This window comes from Jaculus jaculus, chromosome 5 (assembly GCF_020740685.1).
Source record: "Jaculus jaculus isolate mJacJac1 chromosome 5, mJacJac1.mat.Y.cur, whole genome shotgun sequence".
Classification (NCBI taxonomy): domain Eukaryota; kingdom Metazoa; phylum Chordata; class Mammalia; order Rodentia; family Dipodidae; genus Jaculus; species Jaculus jaculus.
Genome location: NC_059106.1, coordinates 61,690,511 through 61,716,479, shown reverse-complemented (window position 1 = coordinate 61,716,479; position 25,969 = coordinate 61,690,511). Strand labels below are relative to the sequence as shown.

The following is a 25,969-nucleotide window of genomic DNA, read 5'->3' as shown; positions in this document are numbered from 1 at the left end:
CACTGGAAGTAGAATCACTGATCATCTTGGAAAAGTGCCTGCTAATTAACCTACATTTCCTCGCAAAGAGCATGTCCATTAATTTTACAAAGCAAAGTGATTTTCAGCAGAGAAACAGGGAACTAGAAACTGGGCTTGAATCCAAGCCTCTCTACATCTTGGCTGAGTTACTACAGGATCTCTGTACCTAAGTTCCCTCATCTATAAAATGAAATCTCAGCAGTAGTACTAGGACTTTATCATCACCTATCTCATAGGGTTATTATTAATATTAAATCACACATGTAAGTCTTTTGTAAACAGCAGATGCGACAATACAAATTCTGTTTATATTATCTGAATATATTATTTGAAAGACTAGTAAAGATCTATAGCAAGGATTAACCAACATCATTCATATCTTAATTTTCTTCTCCAACCCTGACCTTTGGTCTTTTCCAGTTTTTCTGTCAACATAGCCTCTCACACAGTTCATGCCCAATTCATGTTTATTGAATGAATGAATAACTTGTTCCCTGGCTACTCTTGCCCACTGTAATCTTTCCCTTCAATGTTATTCCACTCCCTTTAAGACTCTATACACATCAATGAGGGCAGGACTCCTCCATCTGAGGTGTTGTCCACAAAATAAATGCCCCATTAACATCTTTTATAGGTACCTCTGAGGCAAAAAATTTACTATATTTCTAGAACTATTTAAGCATACTGACTACAAAATACTTACAGAAAAGGATGCTGGTAAAAGTATAACTTGGTGAAAGTCAGGCTTTCATGTATGTACAAGACCACGGGCTTAATCCCCACCACACATATGCACACATACACGAAAGCATAAATACACAGATAAGTAAAGTAACAAGGTGAAGATACAAGAAGTATATCACCAAAATCCCAGAAGCCTTATTCTTATCTCCACCTAAACCTGTTCCCTTCCTCATCCAAAAGATTTAAAGTTGAATTTTAGTGATATTCAGAAAAAAAAAAAAAGTATGGTGTCTCTTCCTCATCTTCTACCAACAAGAAGAGAGTACAAGATGGCCATCACATATGCCCTACAAAAGGACAGGCTTGAACAGTATAATTTTACATTTGTTTACATACCACTTGGCATGTTACAGAAAGGTAGTCAACAGACAACAACAACAGACAAGAGCACAAGAATGGGGACTAGTTTCCTTTTATACCCCTTGCAATTAACATGGAAGATTAGGAAATATTTCTTAATTATAACACATTTAATGGAAAACTATTCAGTATAAAACTTAAGCATATACTTATTGAAGCTCTGTCAAAAAAAAAAAAAAAGCCTGAGTGTTTTCACCTTTGCTTGTTATTTAGACTAAAAAACTTTATGCTGCTATATAGGTCCAAAGGCAACAAAAAAAATTTAAAGCCACCATTGATAAGTTTGTAGAACTTCTGAAAATTGGTTTATACCACAACCCAAAATGCTTAATAAATACTACTTTCTATCTCTTTGGAGAGAATATCTGCTGTCAGAATGCTCCATATTTTCCATTATTTTAAGGAATCTCTCCAGATAATCTAAAGTTTTCAAGTTCCTTCCAGAAAGTCCATGAGCAGTTCTATGATTCTAGGGCTAAAACTCCCACCAACATGGCCCTTAAAAGGCAAACCCAGATTTTTGTCAATCATGTGGGGCCTCCAACATCTGAGCTACCTTATCTAAGTAAGTATTCTTACTTGAACAAGACTAGAAATCAAGGTTAAAAACATCATAACTTTCTGGAAATAAATCAATACATACAGGAATGCATACTTTTATGCTCAATTTAAAGTATTCAATTCCCAGTAGTATATTTAGCCAACAAATGTTTGAGGAATGATTTAATGTGGTTATCAAAAAAGGATCAAACGTTTGTCCCTAAGAAGCTGTCATGGTGCTGTGAGAAATGAGGAGCACCTATACTCTTTTGCTTTCATTCTTACTCTGCTTGCAAATAAATAAATAAAAATGTTCTTTTTATGAAAAGAATTTGCTTGCTCTAGGTGTGATTACTACTATGACAGTGCTATGATAAAACATAAAGTATCCTGAGAACTGCATGGATTTGAAGGAATTTTAGGACATGTTTCTCACTAGTGTCTGAGGAATCTAAACTGACTTTTCAAAGATAAGAGTTAGCCAGACAAAGAAGAAAAGGAACAAAAGAAAGGCACCAAAGTATGCAAGAGAACATGATATGATATATCTGATATATCTGTGTGTAGTTCAGCACAACTTGAGACAGAGGTAAGGAGGAGAGAGATAAAAGTAAAACAAACCATAAGGGCCAGTTCATCGAGACATAGTACTGCATGCTTCATCAGTCTTAGGCAAATAGAAGCCATAGAAGGTTTAAGATAAAGGAATGGCATGAATTAGAAGGAAGCATGATGGGAGATAGGGAGACCAATTAAGAGGCTGCTATTGGAAAGAATAATTGTGGACTAGAACAGTATATTGGTAAAAGGTATAATTTTGAATCCAAGCCTCTTAAATCTTTCTACCATTTATTATCTGTACCTTATAAAAGATAATATTTCTGAGCTCCAACATTTTAGTATGTAAAATTGGGACAAAAACATATTAGGGCTAGACATGGTGGTGCACATCTTTAATCCCAGCACTCAGGAGTCTGAGTTAAGAGGATCTCCATGAGTTCAAGGCCAACCTGGGGCTACAGAGTAAGTTCCAGGTGAGCCTGGGCTACAGTGAGTCTCTGCCTTGAGAAAACAAAAAGGGGTTGGGGAGAAGGCTCAGTAGTTAAAGGTGCTTGCTTGCAGTGCCTGTGGCTGGGGTTCATCTTTTCAGTACCCACATAAAACCAGATACACAAAGTAAAGCATGTGTCTGGAGTTCCTTGTCAGTGGCAAGAGGCCCAGAGGCACCCATACACTCTCATCCTCTCTCTCTCTTCTTTTAATCGCTCTCCCCTCTTTCTCTCATCAACAAATAAAATCATTCGTGTTTTTTTCTTTTTTTTTTTTAATTTTTTTTTTAAATCTATTTATTTATTTGAGAGCGACAGACACAGAGAGAAAGACAGATAGAGGGAGAGAGAGAGAATGGGTGCGCCAGGGCTTCCAGCCTCTGCAAATGAACCCCAGACGCGTGCGCCCCCTTGTGCATCTGGCTAACGTGGGACCTGGGGAACCGAGCCTCGAACCGGGGTCCTTAGGCTTCACAGGCAAGCGCTTAACCGCTAAGCCATCTCTCCAGCCCTGTTTTTTTCTTTTTTTAAAAGAGGGCTGGAGGGATGGCTTAGCAGTTAAGACATTTGCCTGCAAAGCCAAAGGACCCAGTTTCGATTCCCCAGGACCCATGTTAGCCAGATGCACAAGGGGGCACATATGTCTGGAGTTTGTTTGCAGTGGCTGGAGGTCCTGGAGCACCCATTCTCTCTCTCTCTCTCTCTCTCTCTCAAATAAATAAATAAATGAATAAATAAATAAAAATAATTTCAAAAAAGAAAGAAAGAAAAGACAAACATAATGACACATGCCTTTAATCCCAGCACTCGGGAGGCAGTAGTAGAAGGATTGTTATGAGTTCAAGACCACCCTGAGACTAAATAGTGAATTCCAGGTCAGCATGAGCTACAATGAGATCTTACCTCAAAAAAAAAAAAAAAAAAGTAGGCATTTTCTTTTAATGATGAAAGAGCACGAGTAATATGCTTTTTTTAAAGTTAATTTTAGGACTATCTGAAAACTAAGAATAGGTTAAGTCCACTGTGTCTGAGAGGGGCAGGCATAAACACAAACTCAACAATGTAAGAATTAAAACTTTTGGGTAGCATGCAGTCATCTTACCTTAGAGGTTGCATTATCCCAAATAGCTAGGCCAAAGTAGTCTTCTTCCAAAAGATTGAGGTGCTCACATACTCGTTTAAGCAAATCCTGTCCCTTAGCATGTTTCTGCCAAGATATACACATATTACTTAAGGCTTATTCTTGTACTCATTACAAAAAATAAATAAATAAAGTGTTATTTGTCAACTTCTTTTTTTTTACCTTTAATAATTTATAAACTTTCAGATGGCCTCACAGTCTAAGTAGAATAATATGATCTATAAAATTCCTATTCCTCAGTCTGTCAACATACAGAAACAACCTACTTATGGAAACCTTGGAAACAGTACCAATGAAAAACAAATCTTACTTTCTCTATATCCTCTCTATTCTCCAACTCCAATGAAAACATCACATTCTACCTCTCTCTGTGGTCTCATTATATAGCCCAAGGGCCTCAAGCTCTTGATTCTCTTATCTTACATGACAGGATTATAGGCACGTACCACCTGTACCTAACAAAGTATCATATTTGTTTGTCACACATGTTCTATGTGTGTGTGTGTCTCATTGTATGATATCTCCTACAGAATACAATGCTATCACTTATTATGATCAACTAAGTTACTGAATCAATCTGTCAACACTAATAAGTAATTGTGGCTGTGGAAATTATTATACTATCATTTTCAAAATAAATATAAAAGAGAATAAACTATGCTCCAACTCTTTACAATCGCTTTCAGAAAAATGTGTAAAGTAGAATTCTGGGTAGCCTATTGACACTACCTGTTAGAACAGCTATTCCTTAGTGCTGTGAATCATTTTCTTTAACCTAGAAAGTCAAAGCACTTCCAAGCATGGGTACTTACATGCTCATCAATAAAGGTTGTTAACAATCACAATAACTGCTCATAGATTAAGCATCTCATAATTGGCAACTACTGCTCTAGTTAAAAAGAATTAATAGATGCTTTTAACTTACTCTGAAGGAACAAAGAGAAGAAGCAGAATAACTGACATTTTTACTCAATCTGACTCAATTAGTCATTCTTTAATAAACTACTAGAGAATTTTAAGAAATGCCCTTATCTGTTTTGTATTTTTTTCATGCTATCTCATGGGCTAAAGACATATATTAGATAAACTAAATTTAGGGGAACAGAAATAATTATAGATAGCAATTCCTTTACAAATATAATTATAGGGATAGTTGGACCTAATCATAGAAATTGAGCATATCTTAAAATCTAGTCATAGAAAACCATTCTATAGATAAAAATTACTTTTAAAACAAATTATAAAAAATATTATAGAAGTAACATATGATTAAGTGACAAGATTTTGATAGATTCAGAAAAGTGGAGAAATATAAGACTCACTCATAATCTTCCTATGCCTTCATCTTCAGAAAATCACTTTAGCATTTCAATCCACAGAAATGGTGCTTAGAGTGGGTCTTATCAAGGGCAACAGCACATGGAACAAGTGAAAGGGCTCCAGTACTGGCAACTATGATGTACTCACCTCCACCACACATTCATAGACTGTGTCATCCAACAGAGAAACCTTGCAGTGCATGTTTCTATGTCTTCTGACAGACTTCTGGGAAGCTTGGAATTCTCTTTCTGCTTTTGATTCGGGGTCTTCTTTTACTTCTGCTTTGGAGCACTCTTCAATTCCTTCTCCTTCCTTAGTTTCAGAATCTGGATCCTCTCTGTGCTCTTCCTGAGCTGGCTGCACATCCATGATATCACCAAGTCAGTAATAACGACATTTCACCAAAGCTATATATGCATTTACCTATAGTAATAAGTGGTCCTACCAATAAAAATACTAACTGAAGGGACTGGGGAGATGGCTCAACAGTTAAAGGTTCTTGCTTGTAAAACCTGACAGTCCAGGTTCAATTCCCCAGCACAACCATGTAAAGCCAGATGCACAAAGTGGCGCATGTTTCTAGAGTTTGTTTACAGCACCAAGAGGCCCTGGCACACCTATACACACAATCAATCTCTGTCTCTCTCTCTCTCATCCATACCCTCTCTCTCTAAATAAAAATATTTTAAAACATGCTAACTTAAAAAAAAGTGGCATTAATACAAAATTATTTTCTTTTTTGCTCATTTTTTAATTTTATTTATTTATTTGAGAGTGACAGAGAGAGAGAAAGAGGCAGACAGAGAAAGAAAGAGAGAGATGGGCGCGCCAGGGCTTCCAGCCACTGCAAATGAACTCCAGACGTGTGCGCCCCCTTATGCATCTGGCTAACGTGGGTCTTGGGGAATCAAGCCTCGAACCAGGGTCTTTAGGCTTCACAGGCAAGCGCTTAACTGCTAAGCCATCTCTCCAGCCCCAAAATTATTTTCTATAAAAGGTATTATGATACTAAAAGATATGTAGACTTTACTATTGTTGAATTTTTTTCAGGTATAATTCCATCAAGTCATACATTTAAGCACAAATCTATGGTCTTTGAATAAAATACACAAGTTCTAGTTCAAGTACTAACTAAAGCAAGATATGTATTTTTCCCTACATAAAGCAGAAGGTAGAAGGAAGAAGTTAAAACCTTTTGAAAGCACCAGCCTCCTTAAAAAACACATTATTGGGGCTGGGGAAATGGCTTAGTGGTTAAGGCATTTACCTGCGAAGCCTAAGGACTCCAGTTCGATTCCTCAGGACTCACATAAGCCAGATGCACAGGGGCACATGTGTCTGGAATTTGTTTGCAGTGGCTGGAGGCCCTTCTGTGCCCATTCTTTCTCTTTTCCTCTCTCTCTCAAATAAAATATTTTAAAAATATTTTTTAAAAATACATTATTTTAGGGCTAGAGAGATGGTTTAGTAGTTAAGATGCTCGCTTGCAAAGCCTGAGGACCCAAGCTCAATTCCCCAATACCCATGTAAGCCAGATGCATAAGGTGGCACACGCATCTGGAGTTTGCTTGCAGTGGCTGGAAGCAAGTGCCCATTTTCTTCCTCCTCTCCTCCTTCCCTCCCTCCCTTGCTCTCTCTCTCTTTCAAATAAATAAATATATCTTTAAAAAGAGCAGCTTTTTAAAAAATACAAATTTTAGGGTTGGGGAGATGTCTCAGTGGATAAGGTGCCCACTCAAGCCTGAGTATTCTAGTTCAATCCTTCCTAAACCCCACATAAAAATTTAAATAAAAAAAGTAAAGTAACTGGGCATGGTGGAACCCACCTTTAATCTCAGCCCTAAGGAGGCAGAGGTAGGAGGATCACTGTGAGTTTGAGGCCACCCTGAAACTACATAGTGAATTCCAGGTAGTGAGACCCTACCTCAAAAAAATAAAAATAAAAAATAAAAGAACCTAGTCATCAGTTGGATGGTTTAAAAGTATATATTTTAAATTTATTATTTTGATTTTTGAAATAGTCTTACATAATCTAGATGACCTCAAATTTGCTGTGTAGCTAAAGACGACCTTGAGTTCCTGATCATCCTGCCTCTGCCTCCAAAGTGCTGGGATTACTGGCATATGCCACTACAAAAAACAAACAAAAAAGAAAGAAAGAAAGAAATGGAGCTGGAGAGATGGCTCAGTGGTTATGGTACTTGTCTGCAAAGCCTAAGGACTTGAGTTTAATTCCCCAGGACCCACATAATGTCAGATGCACATGGTGGCACATGCATCTGGAGTTCATTTACAGTGGGTAGAGACCCTGACATGCCCATTCTCTCCTCTATCTGCTTCTTTCTCTCTTTTACTCTTTCCCAAATAAATAAATAAAATATAAAACAAATTTTAAATGTAATTTGACTCAGTATTCCAAACTTGAATAAAATTGAATGAATGATAGAGACTAGATAAGGTTTCTTTGTTTATCTTAAAATATTAAGGCAGGGCTGGAGAGATGGCTTAGTGGTTAAGTCATTTGCCTGCAAAGCCAAAGGATCCTGGTTAGACATTCCAGGACCCACGTAAGCCAGATGCACAAGGGGGTGCATGTGTCTGAAATTTGTTTGCAGTGGCTGGAGGCCCTGGCATGCCCATTCTCTCCCTCTCTCTCTTTTTGGTTTTTGAGAGGTAGGGTCTTACTCTAGCCCAGGCTGACCTGGAACTCACTATGTAGCCTCAGGGTGGTCTCGAACTCACGGCAATCCTCCTACCTCTGCCTCCTGAGTGCTGGGATTAAAGGTGTGTACCACCATGCCCAGCTCTTTCTCTCTCATAAATAAATAAAATATATTAAAAAATATTAAGACATTTAGGTCATAAAAAGTTACATAGGGATACCTGGATATATATTGATTTTCTTTGCCTTTACTGGTCATGTTTATTTACTGAGTAACAATAACAAACATTTATTGAGTGCTTACTGTATTTCAGCCTTTATATATTTTTTCTTTTATTCCTCACAATACTCAAAGGAGATGACTATTACTATTTCCATTGTATGGATGAGGAAAGTGATTAATAAAGTGTCACTTTCTATAATTTAAACTCTCTAGTTTGATTTCATAACTTGCATTCACAACTATTAAAATATTTAGCAAATTTTGTTTTTGGTGTTATATCACAAACAAGTACATAATTATGACCTTATCCTAAAATTTGCCTTCAGCACTATGAATATATGAGCAATATGATAAAAATATAATATTTTTAGAAAATTCTAATAAAACTACATAGTTCAAACTTTAGACCTTTCACAGAAACATATAGAGAACTTATACTCTGAACAATGCAGGCAATGTTCACATGCTTCAGAAGTAAGATTCTGAAAATAACTGTTATTCTGTAGGCAGTAAGTCTGAAAATAAATGAGATTCCTAGAAAAGTTTTAGATATGGCAGTAGTATTTTCCCATGTATTTGAGACAAAGGAACAACTCATATTTACTTTAATTACACTGACAAAGTTAAGGCCCCATTGAATTTATGGCACAAATGAAAGAAAGAAGTAGACCTTCTCATCTACATCTTATACTCTGTAGTATGAGCTCACTGAAGACGATGACAGAAACAAGACAGGCATGGCTCAAATCTATCATATACCCCTGGATGGCTTGAATCCATCCCACAGATTTTAATGAAAATTTCCATAAAAGGATAACACTGGCTGATAACAATTCCATTCCTTAAATCCACCAAAGATGAGCTCTAAACTACCTCACTTCTTTTTTGCTTTTTCATTAAAAATATTCAGCCTTTTCCATTATTCTAGCAAAATGAATAAACTCATTTGACACTTTTCTTTCATTTTATTTTCTTTGATTTAAGAGTATACTGATTACATGAATTTCTTTAGAACAGAAAGTCCAAAGCTCTGTGTTATCATTATCTATGCCTAAGTCAACTGGTTCATAAGAAATAAAACCAAATGTTCTTCAAGGAAAACTAAAGTGCATAACCTGATTTCACTGTACTCACCTCCCACACAGCCCCACATCCTTACCTGTGTTTCTGCACTACTTAATGAATGAAGATCCAACGATGGGTCTGTCTTGAGCTCAGGTTCAGGAGCTGCAATGGGGGCCTTTAAAATAATCTCTTCATCAAGGCTGGTTCCAAATTCTAGCTCTCTGTGACCACCATCACCTTTTTCTTTATCTAATTCTACCTCTTTGTCGTCTTCCTCAGAGACCTGAGATTTGGGTCTTTTGAGAAGTGAGGAGAGCAGTCGTGACAGGCCCCTGCTTTCCGATGCCCGCTCCTTGTTCTTGGTCAAGTCTTCGTGTGTAGGAGTGTCTCCATTGGACGCTTTCAGCTTCTGCTCACACTGCTTATCTCCCTCAGCTGCTGCTTGTGAAGCCTCTTCCAGCTGAGTCTCTTGTTGACCTGAGTTTGTGGCTCCCTCACCTTCTTCTTTCTGTTGTTGGTGCTGTGAATTTTCAGCCTCAGCCACTAAGCTCTTCTCTGTTGTCATGATGTTCCTATAAAAAGGAAGGCGAAAAAGGAGAACTCTTAATAAGCAAAATCACTACTGTAAGTGAAACCCAAAAGCACCAAGATGTTAATATATTTAATCACCAAAAGCCAGAATTCCAATCCATTAAACATAAAACTACATTAAAGCACAAAAATATTTTACTTATACATCCTGAATAAATTATTCATGCCTTGAGTCACTTAAGACATACACACTGAGAGATCAGCTTAAAATAATACCCACTGAGAGAGGCCGGGCTTGGTGGCGCACTCGGGAGGCAGAGATAGGAGGATCGCCATGAGTTCAAGGCCAGCCTGAGACTACATAGTGAATTCCATGTCAGCCTAGCTAGAGTGAGACTCTACCCCGAAAAAAAAAAAAAAAAATCAGTTAATAATAATAATACCCACTGAGGCAATCTAATGAAATACATAATAATTGAATTCAATGCTTAGAACTATACATGGCAAATAGTTTTATTCTTTTTGTTCTTTAATATATTTTATTTTTATTTATTTGAGAGAGAGAGGGTGCTCCATGGCCTCTAGCCACTACAAATGAACTCCAAACGCATGTACCACCCTGTGCATCTGGCTTATGTGGGTTCTGGGGAATCAAACCTAGGTCCTTAGGTTTTGCAGGCAAATGCCTGAACCACTAAGCAATCTCCCCAGCTCAAATAGTTTTATTCTAACAGAACTTTATTTGAATATTGTCACTTCAGAGTATTAATCTGAAATTCCAGGATTTGAAGGAATTATTCTCTGTAAAGTTCTCCACACACACCAAGAGATGATTAAACTAGAAAGGTCCCCAGACTTGGGGCTGAAGAGATGGCTTAGTGGTTAAGGCACTTTCCTGCAAAACCTAAGGACCCAGATGCACATGGTGGTGCACATGTCTGGAGTTCATTTGCAGTGGCTAGAGGCCCTGGCATACCCATTCTCCTCTCTCTGCCTCTTTTTCTCTCATAAATAAATAAAAATAAAATAAAAATATTTAAATTTAAAAAGAAGTTCCCCAGTCTTTACTGCCTTCCTTTTTAAAAAATATTTCTTACTGGGCATGGTGGTTCAAGCCTTTAATCCCAGCACTCAGGAGGCAGATGCAGTAGGATCACCATGAGTTCGAGGCCACCCTGAGACTACATAGTAAATTCCAGATCAGCCTGGACTACAGTGAGACCCTACCTCGAAAAACCAAAAAAAATAAAAAAATAAAAAATTCTTAGGATGAATAGACTTCTGTATTAAGAACAACAAATGCAGAATGCTGATAATTTGTTATCAGAGCTGACAATAGCAAGGACAAGTACACAGTTAAAATAATAACACACAAAAGTTTCCTTAGGTTTCATGTTATAATGCCAAATTACATTCCTCTCCTTTCAGAGGTATCCATTTTAAGAAATTTGAGACAATTTTTTGTCTTGTGATAAATATGACTTCAAATGCTCAGCATTTTTGAGAGTAGGAAGTGAAACCATTTCAACAGAAAAATGTGATAGAAAGCAAATGCTAACTCACTTGCAGGGGAGAAGGCAGGCTACCAACCTCACATATTTCAAACTTGTTGATTTCTAGCATTTTTCCCCCTTTTTCAAGGTAGGGTCTCGCTCTAGCTGACCTGGAATTCACTGTGTAGTCTCAGGGTGGCCTCGAACTCATGGCGATCCTCCTACCTCTGCCTCCCAAATGCTGGGAAGAAAGGCATGTACCACCACGCTTGGCAGTTTCTAGCCTTTTTAAAAAAGAAATATTTTTATTTATTTGCAGAGAGAGAGAGAGAGCACACACGCGAGCGAGCACAAGAGAGAATGGGTGCATCAGGGCCTTGAACCACTATAAAAAGAAAAGAAAAAAATACTCTAAATGTATGCACCACTTTGTGCATCTGGCTTTACATGAGTGCTGGGGAAATGAACTCTGGTCCTTAAGCTAGGCAGACAAGTGCCTTAACCACTGAGCCATCTCTCCATCCTGGTTTGTAGTCTTTTGATGTCACAATTACAGCATTATTATGCAAGCCTTACTATAAGAGTCAGAGTACTGTCACACCTAATTTATTAAACAGTAACCAACACATAAGGAGACTGTTTTTATTTTTTATTCATTTATTTGACAGAGAGAGACAGAGACAGACAGATGGTGGGAGGGGGGGAGAGAATAGGCATGCCATGGCATCTAGCCACTGCAAACGAACTCTAGATGCATGTGTCACCTTGTGCATCCGGCTTACGTGGGTACTGGGGAATCAAACCTGGGTCCTTAGGCTTCACAGGCAAGCACCTTAACCATTAAGCCATCTCTTTAGCTCACACAAGGAGACTTAAAACACTGGACATGCTGCTAGAGAAATGGCTCAGTGGATAAAGTGCTTGAGCAAGCTTGATGCTGTGGCAGGTAATCCCAGTGTACTTAGGGCAAGAAGGGAGGCTGAGACAGGAAAATCTCCCAGAAACTTGTGGATCAAGCTATCCCAGTGTACGTAGCAGTGAAAAATACAAGAGACCCTTCCTCAAACAAGGTGAGAGGCAGGAACCAACACCTGAAGTTGTCCTCTGACACCACACACAAAAATGGATGATAAGGCTGACCAGTGATCTGACACTTTGATTCACTGCTATATCTCTAAAAGTACCCCTATCCATCACTCAAAAAGCAGGACTTATAATATCACTGCACCCTCTCCATACTATTTAGACTAAGTAATTTTATTTGTACGTTGACTGTCTGAATAAATGAACTGTAGCTCATTCCCTCCTCAGCTCTTAACATCTGCTGTTATCTCTTCTATGATGTCTTCTCCTAAGTCACTGAAGGCTAGTCTCCTCATCACTGACTCAGCTTTGATGCCACTTTCCTTATACACCCTAACTAAAAGTAGTGACTCTCACTTCCCTAGATAATACCCTCCTAGATATATAATTCTTAGCTTATTCATCCATGTTTTACTGGTTTATCATTCTTTTTCCCTACTAAGTTCAATGAAGACAAGAACTTTGACTGTCTTTTTTATTAATATATATCAAATACCTAGAATAGCACCTGCCATATAACATGTATTAAATAAGTTTTTTTGTATATGTTTGTGCATGTGTGCCATATAAGTGCATTCATATGTGTATGGGCACACTGTGTAGGTGTGTGGGTGCACAGGTGCATGTGGAGGTCAAAGGTTGACATCGTGTCCTCCTCTGTTGCTCACTACTGTATTGTACTGAGGCAGGGTCTCTCACTTGAACCCAGGGCTTATTGATTTGGCTAGTCCAGCTAGCCAGCTTGCCTCAGGGGATCCACTATTTCTGCCTTTTGAGCACTGAGATTACAGGGGGGTTGCACACCACCCAGTATTTATGTGGGTGCTAGGGATCCAAACTTTAGTCCTCACACTTGTATGCCAAGGATTTTTCTGACTGAGCCATCTCTCCAGCCCCTATTAAAAGTTTTTTAAATGAACTAATTTCAGCTGAAAATATCTGATAAATATAAACTTCTAAGGCATTCTCTAAATTTATTCAAGCAAAATTCACTCACATATCAAATACTTGACAAGCACTTTGTACAGGTCCTAAGCTAAGTGTCAGTGATGCAATATAAACTAATGAAACAAACAAGGTCTTTATTGTCAGGAAGTTTACATTCTCAAATCAAATTTAACCAATGAGAAAAAAATGCAACCGAAACCTAGAAGAGCTGCATATACATGGAACAAAGCAGCAAAAAGGGAAAGAACGTATACTGGACATGTTTTCTGTGCCATGCCCCATGTCAGAGGTCATAGCTACATTATCTCAATTAAACTTTTCAAGAACCCTGCAAGGGAAAAGGAATCATTTGGTCTTGTAATTGAGGACATTTCAATTCAAGAAGTACCCTGGGGGCTGGTGATATGTGACTTGGGAAAGAGCACCTGCCTAGCATGTGCCAGGCCCTGGGTTCAATCCCCAGTACAAGAGATGGGGCTCTAAATAAGGCTTATTTCATCCAATCTCCCATTAAGCAGGGTCAGGACTGATTGATACCTAGATGGGAGAGAGTAACCTACCCAAGACAAAACTGCTAGTAGGTGGCAAACCACTAGAAGTGGTACTGAAATAAATAAGCATATGAAAAAAAAGAAAAGCCTTTATGAAGGGTTTTACTGTAATCAACTCTGATTTTTAAGCACTAAAATATTTTATTCAACAATAATATTTAAAGAAGTATATTTTCTAGTCTCATTTACCAAGTCATTGAAATTTCTCTGATCTAATAAATAAGTAACGTGGTCTTTTATAAACAGTGTGCAAAACATCTCCCAACCAATATACATCCTTAATTTTTTACCCTGGAGGCACACTCGTACCTAAAGGAAATAAAATTGTCTTCAATTCCTCTTTATACCAGTAGGCAACCAATATTTCCAATATTATTTTCTTTAACTTCTGAAGGAAGTAAACTTAACACAAAAAATCTGGATGCCAGGGGCAAGAGAGATGGCTTAGTGGTTAAGGCACTTGCCTGCAAAGCCTAAGGACCCATGTTTAACTCTCCAGATCCAACATAAGCCAGACACACTAAGTGACACATGCTCAAGGTTGCATATTCATACAAGGTGGTACATGCATCTGGAGTTCGACTTCAGTGGCTGGAGGCCCTGGTGTGCCAATTCTCTCTCTGTATCTTGCTCATAAAAAACATCTGGATGCCAAACTTCATCACTGTAAGAGAATGATCTGGTTGGAGAGCACCATGTTATTTACACTTCCTTTACAAGAAGAGTACAGCACTACTGCCCATGGATTTTAGATATGGCTTCACCATTCATGGCCTGACCAAACAGAAAAGAAGCCATCTCCATATTGAAATTCTTATTCAACAGACTTAATACCAAATTCTCTCATAAAGCTCTATAAAAACCTATAAACCTTTTATGAAAGTTTTAGCAGATATAAAAATAAAGTCCATTTCTAATAATCCTTTATTACATCTTTAATAAATAAAGGCTATTCTTGTGTTTTCATCTTTTCTTATAGCTTTAAAAATAGAGAAGCTCTCCTCAGGATATGGTTGTAATTGCTTTCACAGGAAAAGGTATCATATCTATAAGAAAGTAGCTGAAGAGGGGTTAAAAAGATGGCCCAGTGGATAAAGCATTTGCTGTGCAAATGTGAGTACCTTAGTTTGGATATCCAGAGCCCACATAAACCTAGTAAGACTGGTGGCAGCTAACAGCTAGCCATGAGTGCATAGGCAGCAATACTATTAGAAATAATTTGAATAAAAGAGAAGTAAGGAAAGAGAAAAGGAGGGAGAATATAAAAATATATAAAAGGAGGGCTAAGTGTGATAGTACATGCCTGCAATAACAGCATGAAAGATTCTGAGGAGGATGGTGAGTTGAAAGCCAGCCTGATAAGACCCTATTGCTGAAGACACCACAAGCTGACAACACAGGAATTTAGAAGGCGCCCAGCTTCCTGGTGGCTACTCCTCATAGTGCTGGAAAGTGCTACATGAGCTGCTGGGGGAAAATGGCCACCAATGTTGTAAACAAGCAGGGGATCCTGCAAGAGACGAAATCAACCAGCCAGACAAGACAGGATGCACCCATTTGTGCAATAGTGGCACTCAAGCTATGCAAGTAACCAGTGGTTCCCCGATTGGGAAATAAGGGTCCCACACAAATATAAACATGCGTATGCCTACAGGCAAAAAAAAAATTTTTTTAAGCTCAAAAAACCATGTTTTGACAAATCAGTGATACATGCAAACAATTTCTTCACATTCCTCAGGATAGGATGGATGACTAGAGAAAGATACAAAGAAGTCAAGCAGCAAAAACAGGATAAATGTCCTACAAACAGGCCCATCCTGTGTAAATGATACTATTATCTTAGATACAATATCCAAAAGAAAGTATCTATTTACTTAATGTCACAAAGAGGTCTTTTGATTTAAAAACACACACACACACACACAAAACAGAACAGCATTGAAGCAAAGTGATCAGCTCCCATTCAGTATCAATCCTAATTCTCCACACCTTAGGAATCATACCCCATCTGCTATCAAAAATACCCTTATTCTAGGGCTAAAGAAATGGCTTAGTGGTTAAGGCACTTGCCTGAGAAGCCTAAGGAGCCAGGTTCGATTCCCTATTACCCACTTAAGCCAGATGCACAAGGTGGTACATGCATCTGGAGTTCTTTTGCAGTGGCTATAGGCCCTGGTGTGCTCATTCTCTCTCTCTCTCTCTCTCTTAATTTTTTTTATATATACTCTTGTTCTAATAGTGTGTATCTGTTATCTTCAAGCAAATCAGATCCTTAAAAATGCCATACTACGCAGAGTAAGAAGGCCAAATGAGATGGCGCTTCTTTTTAGTTAGTTTGTTTTTGTTTTCTGAGGCAGGATATCACTTTACCTCAGGCTGATCTGGAACTTACTCTGTAACCCAGGCTGGCCTTGAACTCATAGTGATACTCCTATAGGCCTCAGCCTCCTGAGTACTAGGATTCAAGGCATGAGCCACCACATGCAGCTTGTTCATTTTTTTAAATCTCCTACATAAGTGTAATCAGTACTCCATTTATGCTTCTTATGTGAAAAACTGTCTAAGAACTGTATTGTTTTGTACCACTATAAAAGTCTCCCTTGCCATCCACATTTAGGGATCAGGTTTAATGATTTAATTATTAACGAGAATCTTCAAATTAGCTCATGGACCAACTATCAATATTTACTAGGTGTGAACCAGGCATAAGGTTTTGGCTTGACTCTTTAAGGTAGACCACATGAGAAGAATACCAAATTCTTAAGCAGATAAGAAGTTAACAGATAACTAATTCTAAAATAAAAAGGCAGGCTGGAGAGATGGTTTAGCAATTAAGGTGCTTGCTTGTAAAACAAAAGGACCCAGGTTCAATTCCCCAGGACCCACATAAACCAGACGCACAAGGTGGCACATGTGTCTGGAGCTCATTTGCAGCACCTGGAGGCCCTGACATGCCGCCCCCCCCCCCCCCCCGTGTGTGTGTGTTTGTATGTCTGTCTATCTGCCTCTTTCTCAAGTAAATAAATAGAATATAAAAAGGCAATAGCTGGTGTTTAATCTGCAAGGTGTTATGGTTGAAATCAGAACTATTTATAAAGAGCTTTCAACTTGAGTGATCAGGAACAGCTACACTGCAATGGTGGCTTTAAGGTTGTTTTGAAGGATGAAGGATGAATAGATGTCAACAACAACAACAACAAAAAAGACTTAAGGTGCAATGTGCAAATGAGATTCCAGTTAGAAGAATTGGCATTAATAAAAATATGAGATCAGAGCTGGGAAGATGGCTCAGTGGTTAAGGGCTTGCTTGCAAAAGCCTGCTAGCTGGGTTTGATTCCCCAGCACTTATGTAAAGCCAGACACAAAACAGCACATACATCTGGAATTTAAGAGACCCTGCACATGAGTGCACACAAATAAGCAAAATTTAAAATATAAAATATGGAACCAACAAGTAGTCCAGAATGGCTAGATTATTATAGTAGGGAACTTGAGGAGATGTGGCTAGAATAGAGTTATCATTTAAAATTAGACTCCAAATGAAATAATAACAGCTATCATTTATTAAGTACCTACCACATGCTACACACTCTTGTAATGCTTTGGCACATTATCTTACAACCATTCTATAAACAGACATTCTCATTTTCCACATAAACAGACATTGAGAGGTTAAAGAATTGCCTCAGTTCAGAGAGCCAAGTCATACTTTATAAAACTGTTAATATAGTACAGGGTGATGGTTTGATTCCAAATTCTTAGGTAGCAATGTCTCTGTAAAACCTGCTTCCTCATATGCTTCTGTCTCTGATTCTCCTGTTACAGAGACCCTATTGCTGAGTAGGTATACACAATCTATTTTAGCCAACATCACCTCTATTTTCACCAGTCCCAAGTCCCACACTCACATACGAACTTCTTCCATGGAGCGTATCTGAAGACGGAACAGGGAGACAGGAAGATGACGGTTTGGAAAATGGCCTGAATATTATGTTAAATAGCTTATCCCAAAAGCACTGGAGCAGGGTGTTGGTGGCATAGTGGCAAGCTTAGCTGCCTTCCAAAATCACAGGAGAGCCACTGAAGGTTTCTAAACAGGCAAGTGAAGAAATAAAGTGCAGATGGACAGAAATTCCACAAATAGTGGGTAAATTCAGGTTACCAGTGAGTAATCACAATAGGAATCCCTAGGGAATCTGAAATCAACACTGGGCAGAGAATTTGAAAAGCTTGAAACTGAGGCTGAAGAATGACTGCTGTCTTCAGTTTCCCTGGGTTATTCTCATTTGAATGCTTCCCATTAATCAAGGCAGATTCATTTCTGATCCTAAATGCATTTTTACAGCTTATTTCCTTGGCGTATCTTACCATCCACATTCTTTGGGGGTTACCCAATATGACAAACAGGTCACAAGAAAAAGGCGGTAAGGTTTTAACTGGGCAGGCCACATTCTAAGTCACCCAGCAAACTTTAACATCACTTCTGAAATAATAGTGGCTAGAACACTCATTTAACTTCTCAGTATATATTTTGAGAATATTACAGTGGCACATGTCTTTAATCTCAGCATTTGGGAGGCTGAGGTAAGAGGATCACTATGAGTTCGAGGCCAGCCTGGGACTACAACGTGAGTTCCAGGTCAGTCTGGGCTAGAGTAAGACCCTATCTTGTAAAAAGAAAGAGAATATTTCAACGTCATAGACATGTGGCAATTTAGAAGCCCTACACTAGTAAGAAAAACAGTCTTTGACTGGACTTTACTCTCCATCCAGAACAGAAACAACCTCTCAGTTCACAGCATTTATACTGCATCCTAAATCTTACATACAGTTCTGGGAACTTGAATGAGAACAGAATCTACCAAACAAAAGAGAACATAAGAATGAAATTTGAAACTATGTCATAAGCTAGATATAGGGATGTTTAGCCTATGAAAAAAAGAATGCAAAAAAGGGTATAATTGTTGCCCTCATAAATTTCAAGAGATGATAATTTCCATGTGATTCCTAAGAGAAGAATTTATGATTCTATTTAAGTTATAAAGATACAATTTTAACTTAAATAAAGTAAAAAAGAAGAAATTCCTAATCTTTAAAGATATCCAGGGCTGGAGAGATGGATGAGTGGTTAAGCACTTGCCTGTGAAGCCTAAGGACCTGGGTTTGAGGCTTGATTCCCCAGGACCCATGTTAGCCAGATGCACAAGGGGGCACATGTGTCTGGAGTTTGTTTGCAGTGGCTGGAGGCCCTGGAGTACCTATTCTCTCTATTTCTATCTGCCTCTTTCTCTGTCTGTTGCTGTCAAATAAATAAAAATAAGAATAAATAGCATAAAATCTGTACAGTATCTACCCCAATCCTACCACATGCTTTAAATCACTTCTAGCAAATTTATAGACACAATGTAAATGCTCTGGAAATAGTTGCTATTCTAAATACTGCTTAGGGACTCATAACAAGACAAAAGTTAGAATTTTACCCCAGTATATTTCTTTCTTCTTTCCCCCCTCCCCCCCCGCCGAGGTAGGATCTCACTCTAGTCCAGGCTGACCTGGAATTCACTATGTAGTCCCAGGATGGCCTTGAACTCATGGTAATCCTACTACCTCTGCCTCCCAAGTGCTGGGATTAAAGGCGAGCACTACACCCAGCTCCTCCAATATTTTTTGAAGTGCAGCTGGTTGAATTCACAGATATAAAACTGTGGCAGACATGGAGGGTAGACTGTATCACCAAAAACATTCACTGAGGAGATGAATGTCCATCTGACATGGATGCCAGGGAGAGGAATCTTCCATCAAGTGGGTCCTTACATTAACTGAACTTGCAGATTCTGTCCAACGCTAACATTTTATAAATAGAAATGAAGGTAAGAAAGAAAACAAAAAGACTATTAGGGTAGTAATATAAATGGGCTATTTTCCAAAGTGTAAATAATGCCAGAGCTACCATTTAGATTAAAGTAATAAGAGGAAACAAAAATAAAGGATAAAAGCTCATTTTATTTCTCTGGCCAGATAATGTAATCTTGTGACATTCTTTTAGACAGAAAGAAAAAAATTAAATATGGAAGTTTTAAGAATATGGTAGAAGATGGCTTGTTTCCCAATAAAATCAATTCTCCCCCAAAACCTCAGGAAAGTATCTTTCCTTTATAATTCAATTTAATAGCACTTCTAGAAAAATAAGAGAGCCAGCAAGGTGGTTTTCTCCCTCCATCCTTTTGAAGTCATTTAGAACTTAAACTACTCTTTATGAGGGCTCATTTGCCATACTGAGTGAATTAGGAATATCACCCAGCATGAACATGCTGTTTTCAACAACTTGGTTTTAATTCACATCATTTCTATGGTGACTAATACCATTGAATCAACTCATTCAAAGACATTTTAAATAAACAAATTCTTACACGTCTCCTAAGAGGACAAAAATGTTCTTTTATTCTCTGAAGAACTGAAGATTGCACTTAGAAAATGTCTGGATATATTCTAGACATGTTCCTCTAGCCCTCTACGAGTATACTCCCAGATGATCACCGGGTAACACTGGAGAAGTGAGGCAAAGAAACCAACCAACCAAACAGAAAATACCACCTCTGGAATGAATTTGACTCCCTTTTTGTGTCTAAGTGTCATTTTAGCCATTTTGGGTGTAAATCTTTATAAAATTAAAATTAAAATTCATTTTCAAAATTTGCAGAACACAGGCTGGAGTGATGGCTTAGTGGTTAAAGTGCTTGCCTGAGAAACCTAAAAACTCAGGTTCAAATCTCCAGGTCCTATGTAGCCAAACACACAGTGACGCAAACACACAATGTTGCACACTGCACCACAGACATGTGTCTGGAGTCTGTTCGCAGTAGGCTGAAGGTCCTGGCATACCCATTGTCTCTCTCTGTCTCTCTACCTTTCTCTCTCAAAAATAAAAATAAATTTTAGCCGGACACGGTGGCACACATCTTTCATTCCTGCACTTTGGAGGCAGAGGTGGGAGGATTGCTGTGAATTCAAGGCTACTCTGATACTGCATAGTGAATTCCCACTCAAAGAAACCCTACCTCGAAAAACCAAAAATAAAAATAAATTTTTAAAATTTGCAGAAACTTTATTGATAGAAGTCACCCTGTAAACTTCAATTACTATCCAGTACTAACTAATGTCCCCAAGGACAAATGAAGTCCCTGGGATAGCTAGCTGTTACAGAGGGATATCTGAATATTATTTTTCTACTTTTTGTATCTGCCTTTAGTAGTTTTCCTGTTTGTTCACTGGAAGAGTTAATTCACATTTCCTGTTGACCTCTCAAGGTGGCTTGCCAATAAGCAGCTTCTAACACCTCCTGTTCTAATATGCTATTGGCTAAACTACTGCTAACTAGGAAACTAAATAGCCATGTGTACTAAAAAGTATGTCTAAAGTAAGAGAAAATGCTAAGGAAGAGTAGGACTGTTTCACATTAGTGGAAACCTTCAATGCATGATTTTTTATTTTTATTTATACATATTTTAAATATTTTTATTTATTTGAAAGAAAATGTGTGTGTGTGTGTGTGTGTGTGTGTGTGTGTGTGTATGGGTGTGCCAGCACCTTCTGCCAGTGATGACAAACTCCAGATGCATGTCCCTCCTACTTTGTGCATCTGGCTTTACATGGGTACTAAGGAATCAAACCCAGACAGTCATGCTTTGCAAGTGCCTTTAAGTGCTCAGCCCCCCACAACATGATTTTATGAAGTTCATTTTAGTTCTTCAAATAACACATCCATTTGCTTTGGGGTTTCCACATTGCTGTGACGGGTTGGGGCTATTAGTTAAGTGACCTTCAGATAAATCACATCAACACAATGACCACTCTTTCTTTCCAGATAGAGATCATAAGTCTTTAATGTCTTTATTTATGTTACATCCATATAAACTCTTTAGCAAGACATAAAACAAGGCATAGTAGAAATTTAGCTAAAAATATAACACTAAGGGAGGAACACCACATAGAAAATTATGTTTTGAAATGTTTTTATAAAATTTATTCATTTGAAAGCTGGGCATGGTAGCACACGCCTTTTATACCAGCACTCAGGAGGCAGAGGTAGGAGGATCACTGTGAGTTCAAGGTCACCCTGAGGCTACATAGTTAATTCCAGTTCAGCCTGGGCCAGAGTGAGACCCTACCTCGAAAAACAAAACAAAACAAAACAAAAAAAATTATTCATTTGAAAGAGAGAAAGAGGCAGAGAGAGACAGAAAGAGAATGGACGCATCATAGCCTCCAGCCACTGCAACACAGGCACCACCTTGTGCATGTGGCTTACATGGGTCCTGGGGAACTGAACATGGGTCCTTTGGCTTTGCAGGCAAATGCCTTAACTGCTAAGCCATCTCTCCGTCCCTGAAAATTCTTAACAGCAAAAGCAAACAAACAAAAAAAATCCTCAGTGTAAATACAAACAAAGCCTGGATTCTAGCCTCAAAATGGTTCTAGCTGAAAATAAATGAATGAATGAATGAATGAATGAATAAATAAATATTTTTAAAAAAATGATTCTAGGACTGGAGAGATAGCTTAGGAGTTAAGACACTTGCCTGCAAAGCCTAAGAGCTCATGTTAGAATCTCCAGGTCCCACATAAGCCAATCTCTAGCACCAACACACATCTATAATCTCAACACTGGGGAAGTAGGGGAGACAGGAGGATCCCTGGGGTTCAATGGTTAGCCCATCTAGCTGAGAAATACCCAACTCCAAGGTCAGTGTGAGAGACTTCTATGTCTCTCTTATTTGAAGGAAATAAGGAAAAAGAGCAATAGAGGAGAAAACCCAACATTCTCCTCTGATCTCTCCACCCATGCATATGGACATACACATCTGCACACGTTCCCCAAACACAAAACATGACAATCATAAAATATACAAAGGCCAGAAGAAAACATGAATATATTCAAGTACATGGAAATTTAAAATGTCACATAAAAACAATATTGGGCCTGCATGGTGGCATACACCTTTAATCCCAGCACTTGGGAGGCAAAGGTAAGACGATCACTGTGAATTCAAGGCCAGCCTGAGACTACATAGTGATTTCCAAGTCAGCCTAGGCTAGGTGAGATCCTACATTGAAAAAACAAAACAAAACAAAACAAAAACTTCGGGCTGAGAAGATGGTTCAGCAGTTAAAAGGTGCTTAGGCCGGGTGTGGTGGCGCATGCCTTTAATCCCAGCACTCGGGAGGCAGAGGTAGGAGGATCGCCTTGCGTTAGAAGCCACCATGAGACCACATAGTGAATTCCAGGTCAGCCTGGACTAAAGTGAAACCCTACCTCAAAAAAATAAAATAAATAAATAAACCAAAAAATAATAATAAAATAAAAGGTGCATGGTTGAAAAGCCTGCCAGTCCTGGTTCAATTCCCAAGCTACTCACATAAGCCAAATGCAAAAAATAAAATAAAAATAAGGTGGCATAAATGTCTGGTATTCACTTGTACTAGTACTTTGTAGTATCAAGAAGCCTGATACACATGTGTGCACATGCATACACACACACACATAAATAAAAAATTATTTTAGGGCTGGAGAGATGGCTTAGCAGTTAATGCACTTGCCTACAAAACCAAAACAACCAAGCTTGATTCTCCAGGACCCATGTGAAGCCAGATGCACAAAGTGGCACATGCATCTGGGAGCCTATTTGTAGTGGCTGGAGCCCTGGTGTGCCCATTCTCTCTTTCTCAAATAAATTAATATTTGAAAAAAATCTTTGGAGTTGAAAATATCTCAGTCTTTTGCACAAACACTAGTAAATTACTTTCTTGTGCTACCTTTTCATTTTTTCCTTTTTGAGGCAAGCCCATCAAACTGGCCTTTTCTAATGAAAGAAAGCCAGAGAATTGATACATAATTGAACTACAGACACGTGCACCACCTTGTGCACAAATTTGCTTATGCATCACCTTGTATGTCTGGCCTACATGAGATCTGGAGAGTTGAACATAAGTCTTTAGGCTTCACAGGCAAGTGTTTTAACAACTAAGTCACCTCTCCAGCCCTGTTGCTTCTCTTTTAAAGACAGTCTTGCCATCTAGTCCAACAGACTTTAAGTTTACTAAGGATGGCCTTAATCTTCCTGCCTTGTAATTCTTCTGTTTCAGGCCTCAGATTGTTGGAATTACAGATATGGGCATAGCTTTTAAAAGTTCATATTACCATGCATGAAAATGTCCAAAATAAAAAATAATTGCCACTGCAAACGAACTCCATACACATGCACCACCATGAATATCTGGCTTACATGGGTTCTGAGGAGTTGAGCCTGGGTCCTTAAGCTTAACCACTAAACCCTCTCTCCAGCCCTCAAATAATTTTTAAAAGGGTTTAAAAATTCTTATAGCATGAAGACTTAGCATGGAAAAGACCTTAATGTCTTAATGCAATCCTTCTGATATCTTCCCTTAGTTCCTTGTTTAAACACTTCTGATGGTAGGGACACATGACAACCTATTCCCTTGTCATGGAAGTTACATAGAAATATCTTCCTCTCCCACAGAGCCCAAATCTGTCTCTATACTTTACACATGCTGGCCCTACTTTACCATCTAATATAAGTCTGCTTCTATTTCCATATAAATAGCTTTCCAAAGCTTTGAAGTGTTCCTTTGAACCACATAAAACTGCCAAAATTTGACTATTTTTAGCTAATAACCTCAGCAATTTCACATGGTTCAACCTAAGATTATCCTGTTCTTCAGTCCTCCCACCACTCCCCTCTCTTTTGCTTTTTCTCTAAGGTTAGGTATCTCTCAAACTGTAAACTGCTCCTTTTATTAAAATGGTTTACCAGTTCCACACAACCCCAGTATCTTTCTTTCAAATGAGGTACTCAGAGCTAAACACATTTTCCAAAAAAGACTGAAAACCAAAAAGTTCTGCTGATATAAGCATGTCTTCATAATCTAATTAAGAACTGAAAACTGAGCAGCCAATTCCCAATAAGGGAGACAGAATGATTCCCGCATTGTAGCTAAAGGAGTGAGAATGAGCACTCAACTGTCCATTCCTCCACAGACATTTTGTGTTAATGAAAATGAAAGCCTCTTCCCCTGTCCAGCTGGCACACTGATTTCGAGATCCTTAAAACACACCAAGTGTATGCTCCACCAGACCTTTGGCCCCTATGATGAGAAAGCTAGCCCAGTTAGCCACCAGTCTTCCTCCCTTTGGGTCTTAAAAATCACTTTCATACGTTTTCCACAGACACTCATAAACTGGAACCCCATTGCAGTTTTCATTTTCCTGCTTTATTTTTTATTGTTGCTTTTTTTTTTCAGGTAGGGTCTCACTCTAGCCCAGGCTGACCTGGAATTCACTATGTAGTCTCAGGGTGGCCTTGAACTCACAGTGATTCTTCTACCTCTGTCTCTCAAGTGCTGGACTAAAGGCATGCACCACCATGTCCAGCTTCTTTATTTTTCTCCGTAACACTTACTACTCTTAAAAAAAATATTTCTAGTGAGCTAACCCAGGCCCAGAGAGCCAAGCGCCACATGTTCTCTCTCATATGTGGATCCTAGCTACAGATGATTGGGCTTCTGCGTGAGAAGGAAAATACTTAGTAGCAGAGGCCAGTAAGTTAAAAAGGAGACATAAAGGGAAGAGAAAGGAAGGGAGGAGGGTACTGAATAGGTTTATATTGTATATATGTAGCTACAATGATTAAGATGGGGAGGTAATATGATGGAGAATGGAATTTCAAAAGGGAAAGTTGGGGGGAGGGAGGGAATTACCATGGGATTTTTTTTCTAATTTTTAAATTTTTATTAACATTCTCCATGATTCATGGGATTTTTTTTTAATTTTTTATTTATTTATTTGAGAGCGACAGACACAGAGAGAAAGACAGATAGAGGGAGAGAGAGAGAATGGGCGCACCAGGGCTTCCAGCCTCTGCAAACGAACTCCAGACGCGTGCGGCCCCTTGTGCATCTGGCTAACGTGGGACCTGGGGAACCGAGCCTCGAACCGGGGTCCTTAGGCTTCACAGGCAAGCGCTTAACTGCTAAGCCATCTTTACAGCCCTCATGGGATTTTTTTATAATCATGGAAAATGCTAATAAAAATTTTTTAAAAAATTAAAAAAAAAATTAATTAATTAAAAAATATATATTTCTAAGGCTGGAGAGATGGCTTAGAGGTTAAGGCACTTGCCTGCAAAGCCTACGGACCCAGATTCAATTCCCCAGGACTCAC

At 38.5% G+C, this 25,969-nt stretch overlaps 1 protein-coding gene across 11 annotated transcripts in view; it reads right to left on the bottom strand.

The window, feature by feature from the left end:
• Positions 1 to 25,969, bottom strand: part of LOC101605199 (delta-type opioid receptor) — a 307,172-nt gene that overhangs the window by 116,766 nt on the left and 164,437 nt on the right. For 6 of the 11 annotated variants that reach the window (XM_045149488.1, XM_045149489.1, XM_045149493.1 and 3 more), the window contains 3 exons: positions 9,220 to 9,680; positions 5,323 to 5,532; positions 3,817 to 3,921 (listed from right to left, as the gene is read on the bottom strand). In XM_045149488.1, coding sequence (XP_045005423.1) covers positions 3,817 to 3,921; positions 5,323 to 5,532; positions 9,220 to 9,680 — 776 coding nt within the window. Of the gene's footprint in view, positions 1 to 3,816; positions 3,922 to 5,322; positions 5,533 to 9,219; positions 9,698 to 25,969 lie in introns of all 11 variants that reach the window. The other 5 variants (XM_045149490.1, XM_045149492.1, XM_045149494.1 and 2 more) reach the window with 1 other exon arrangement.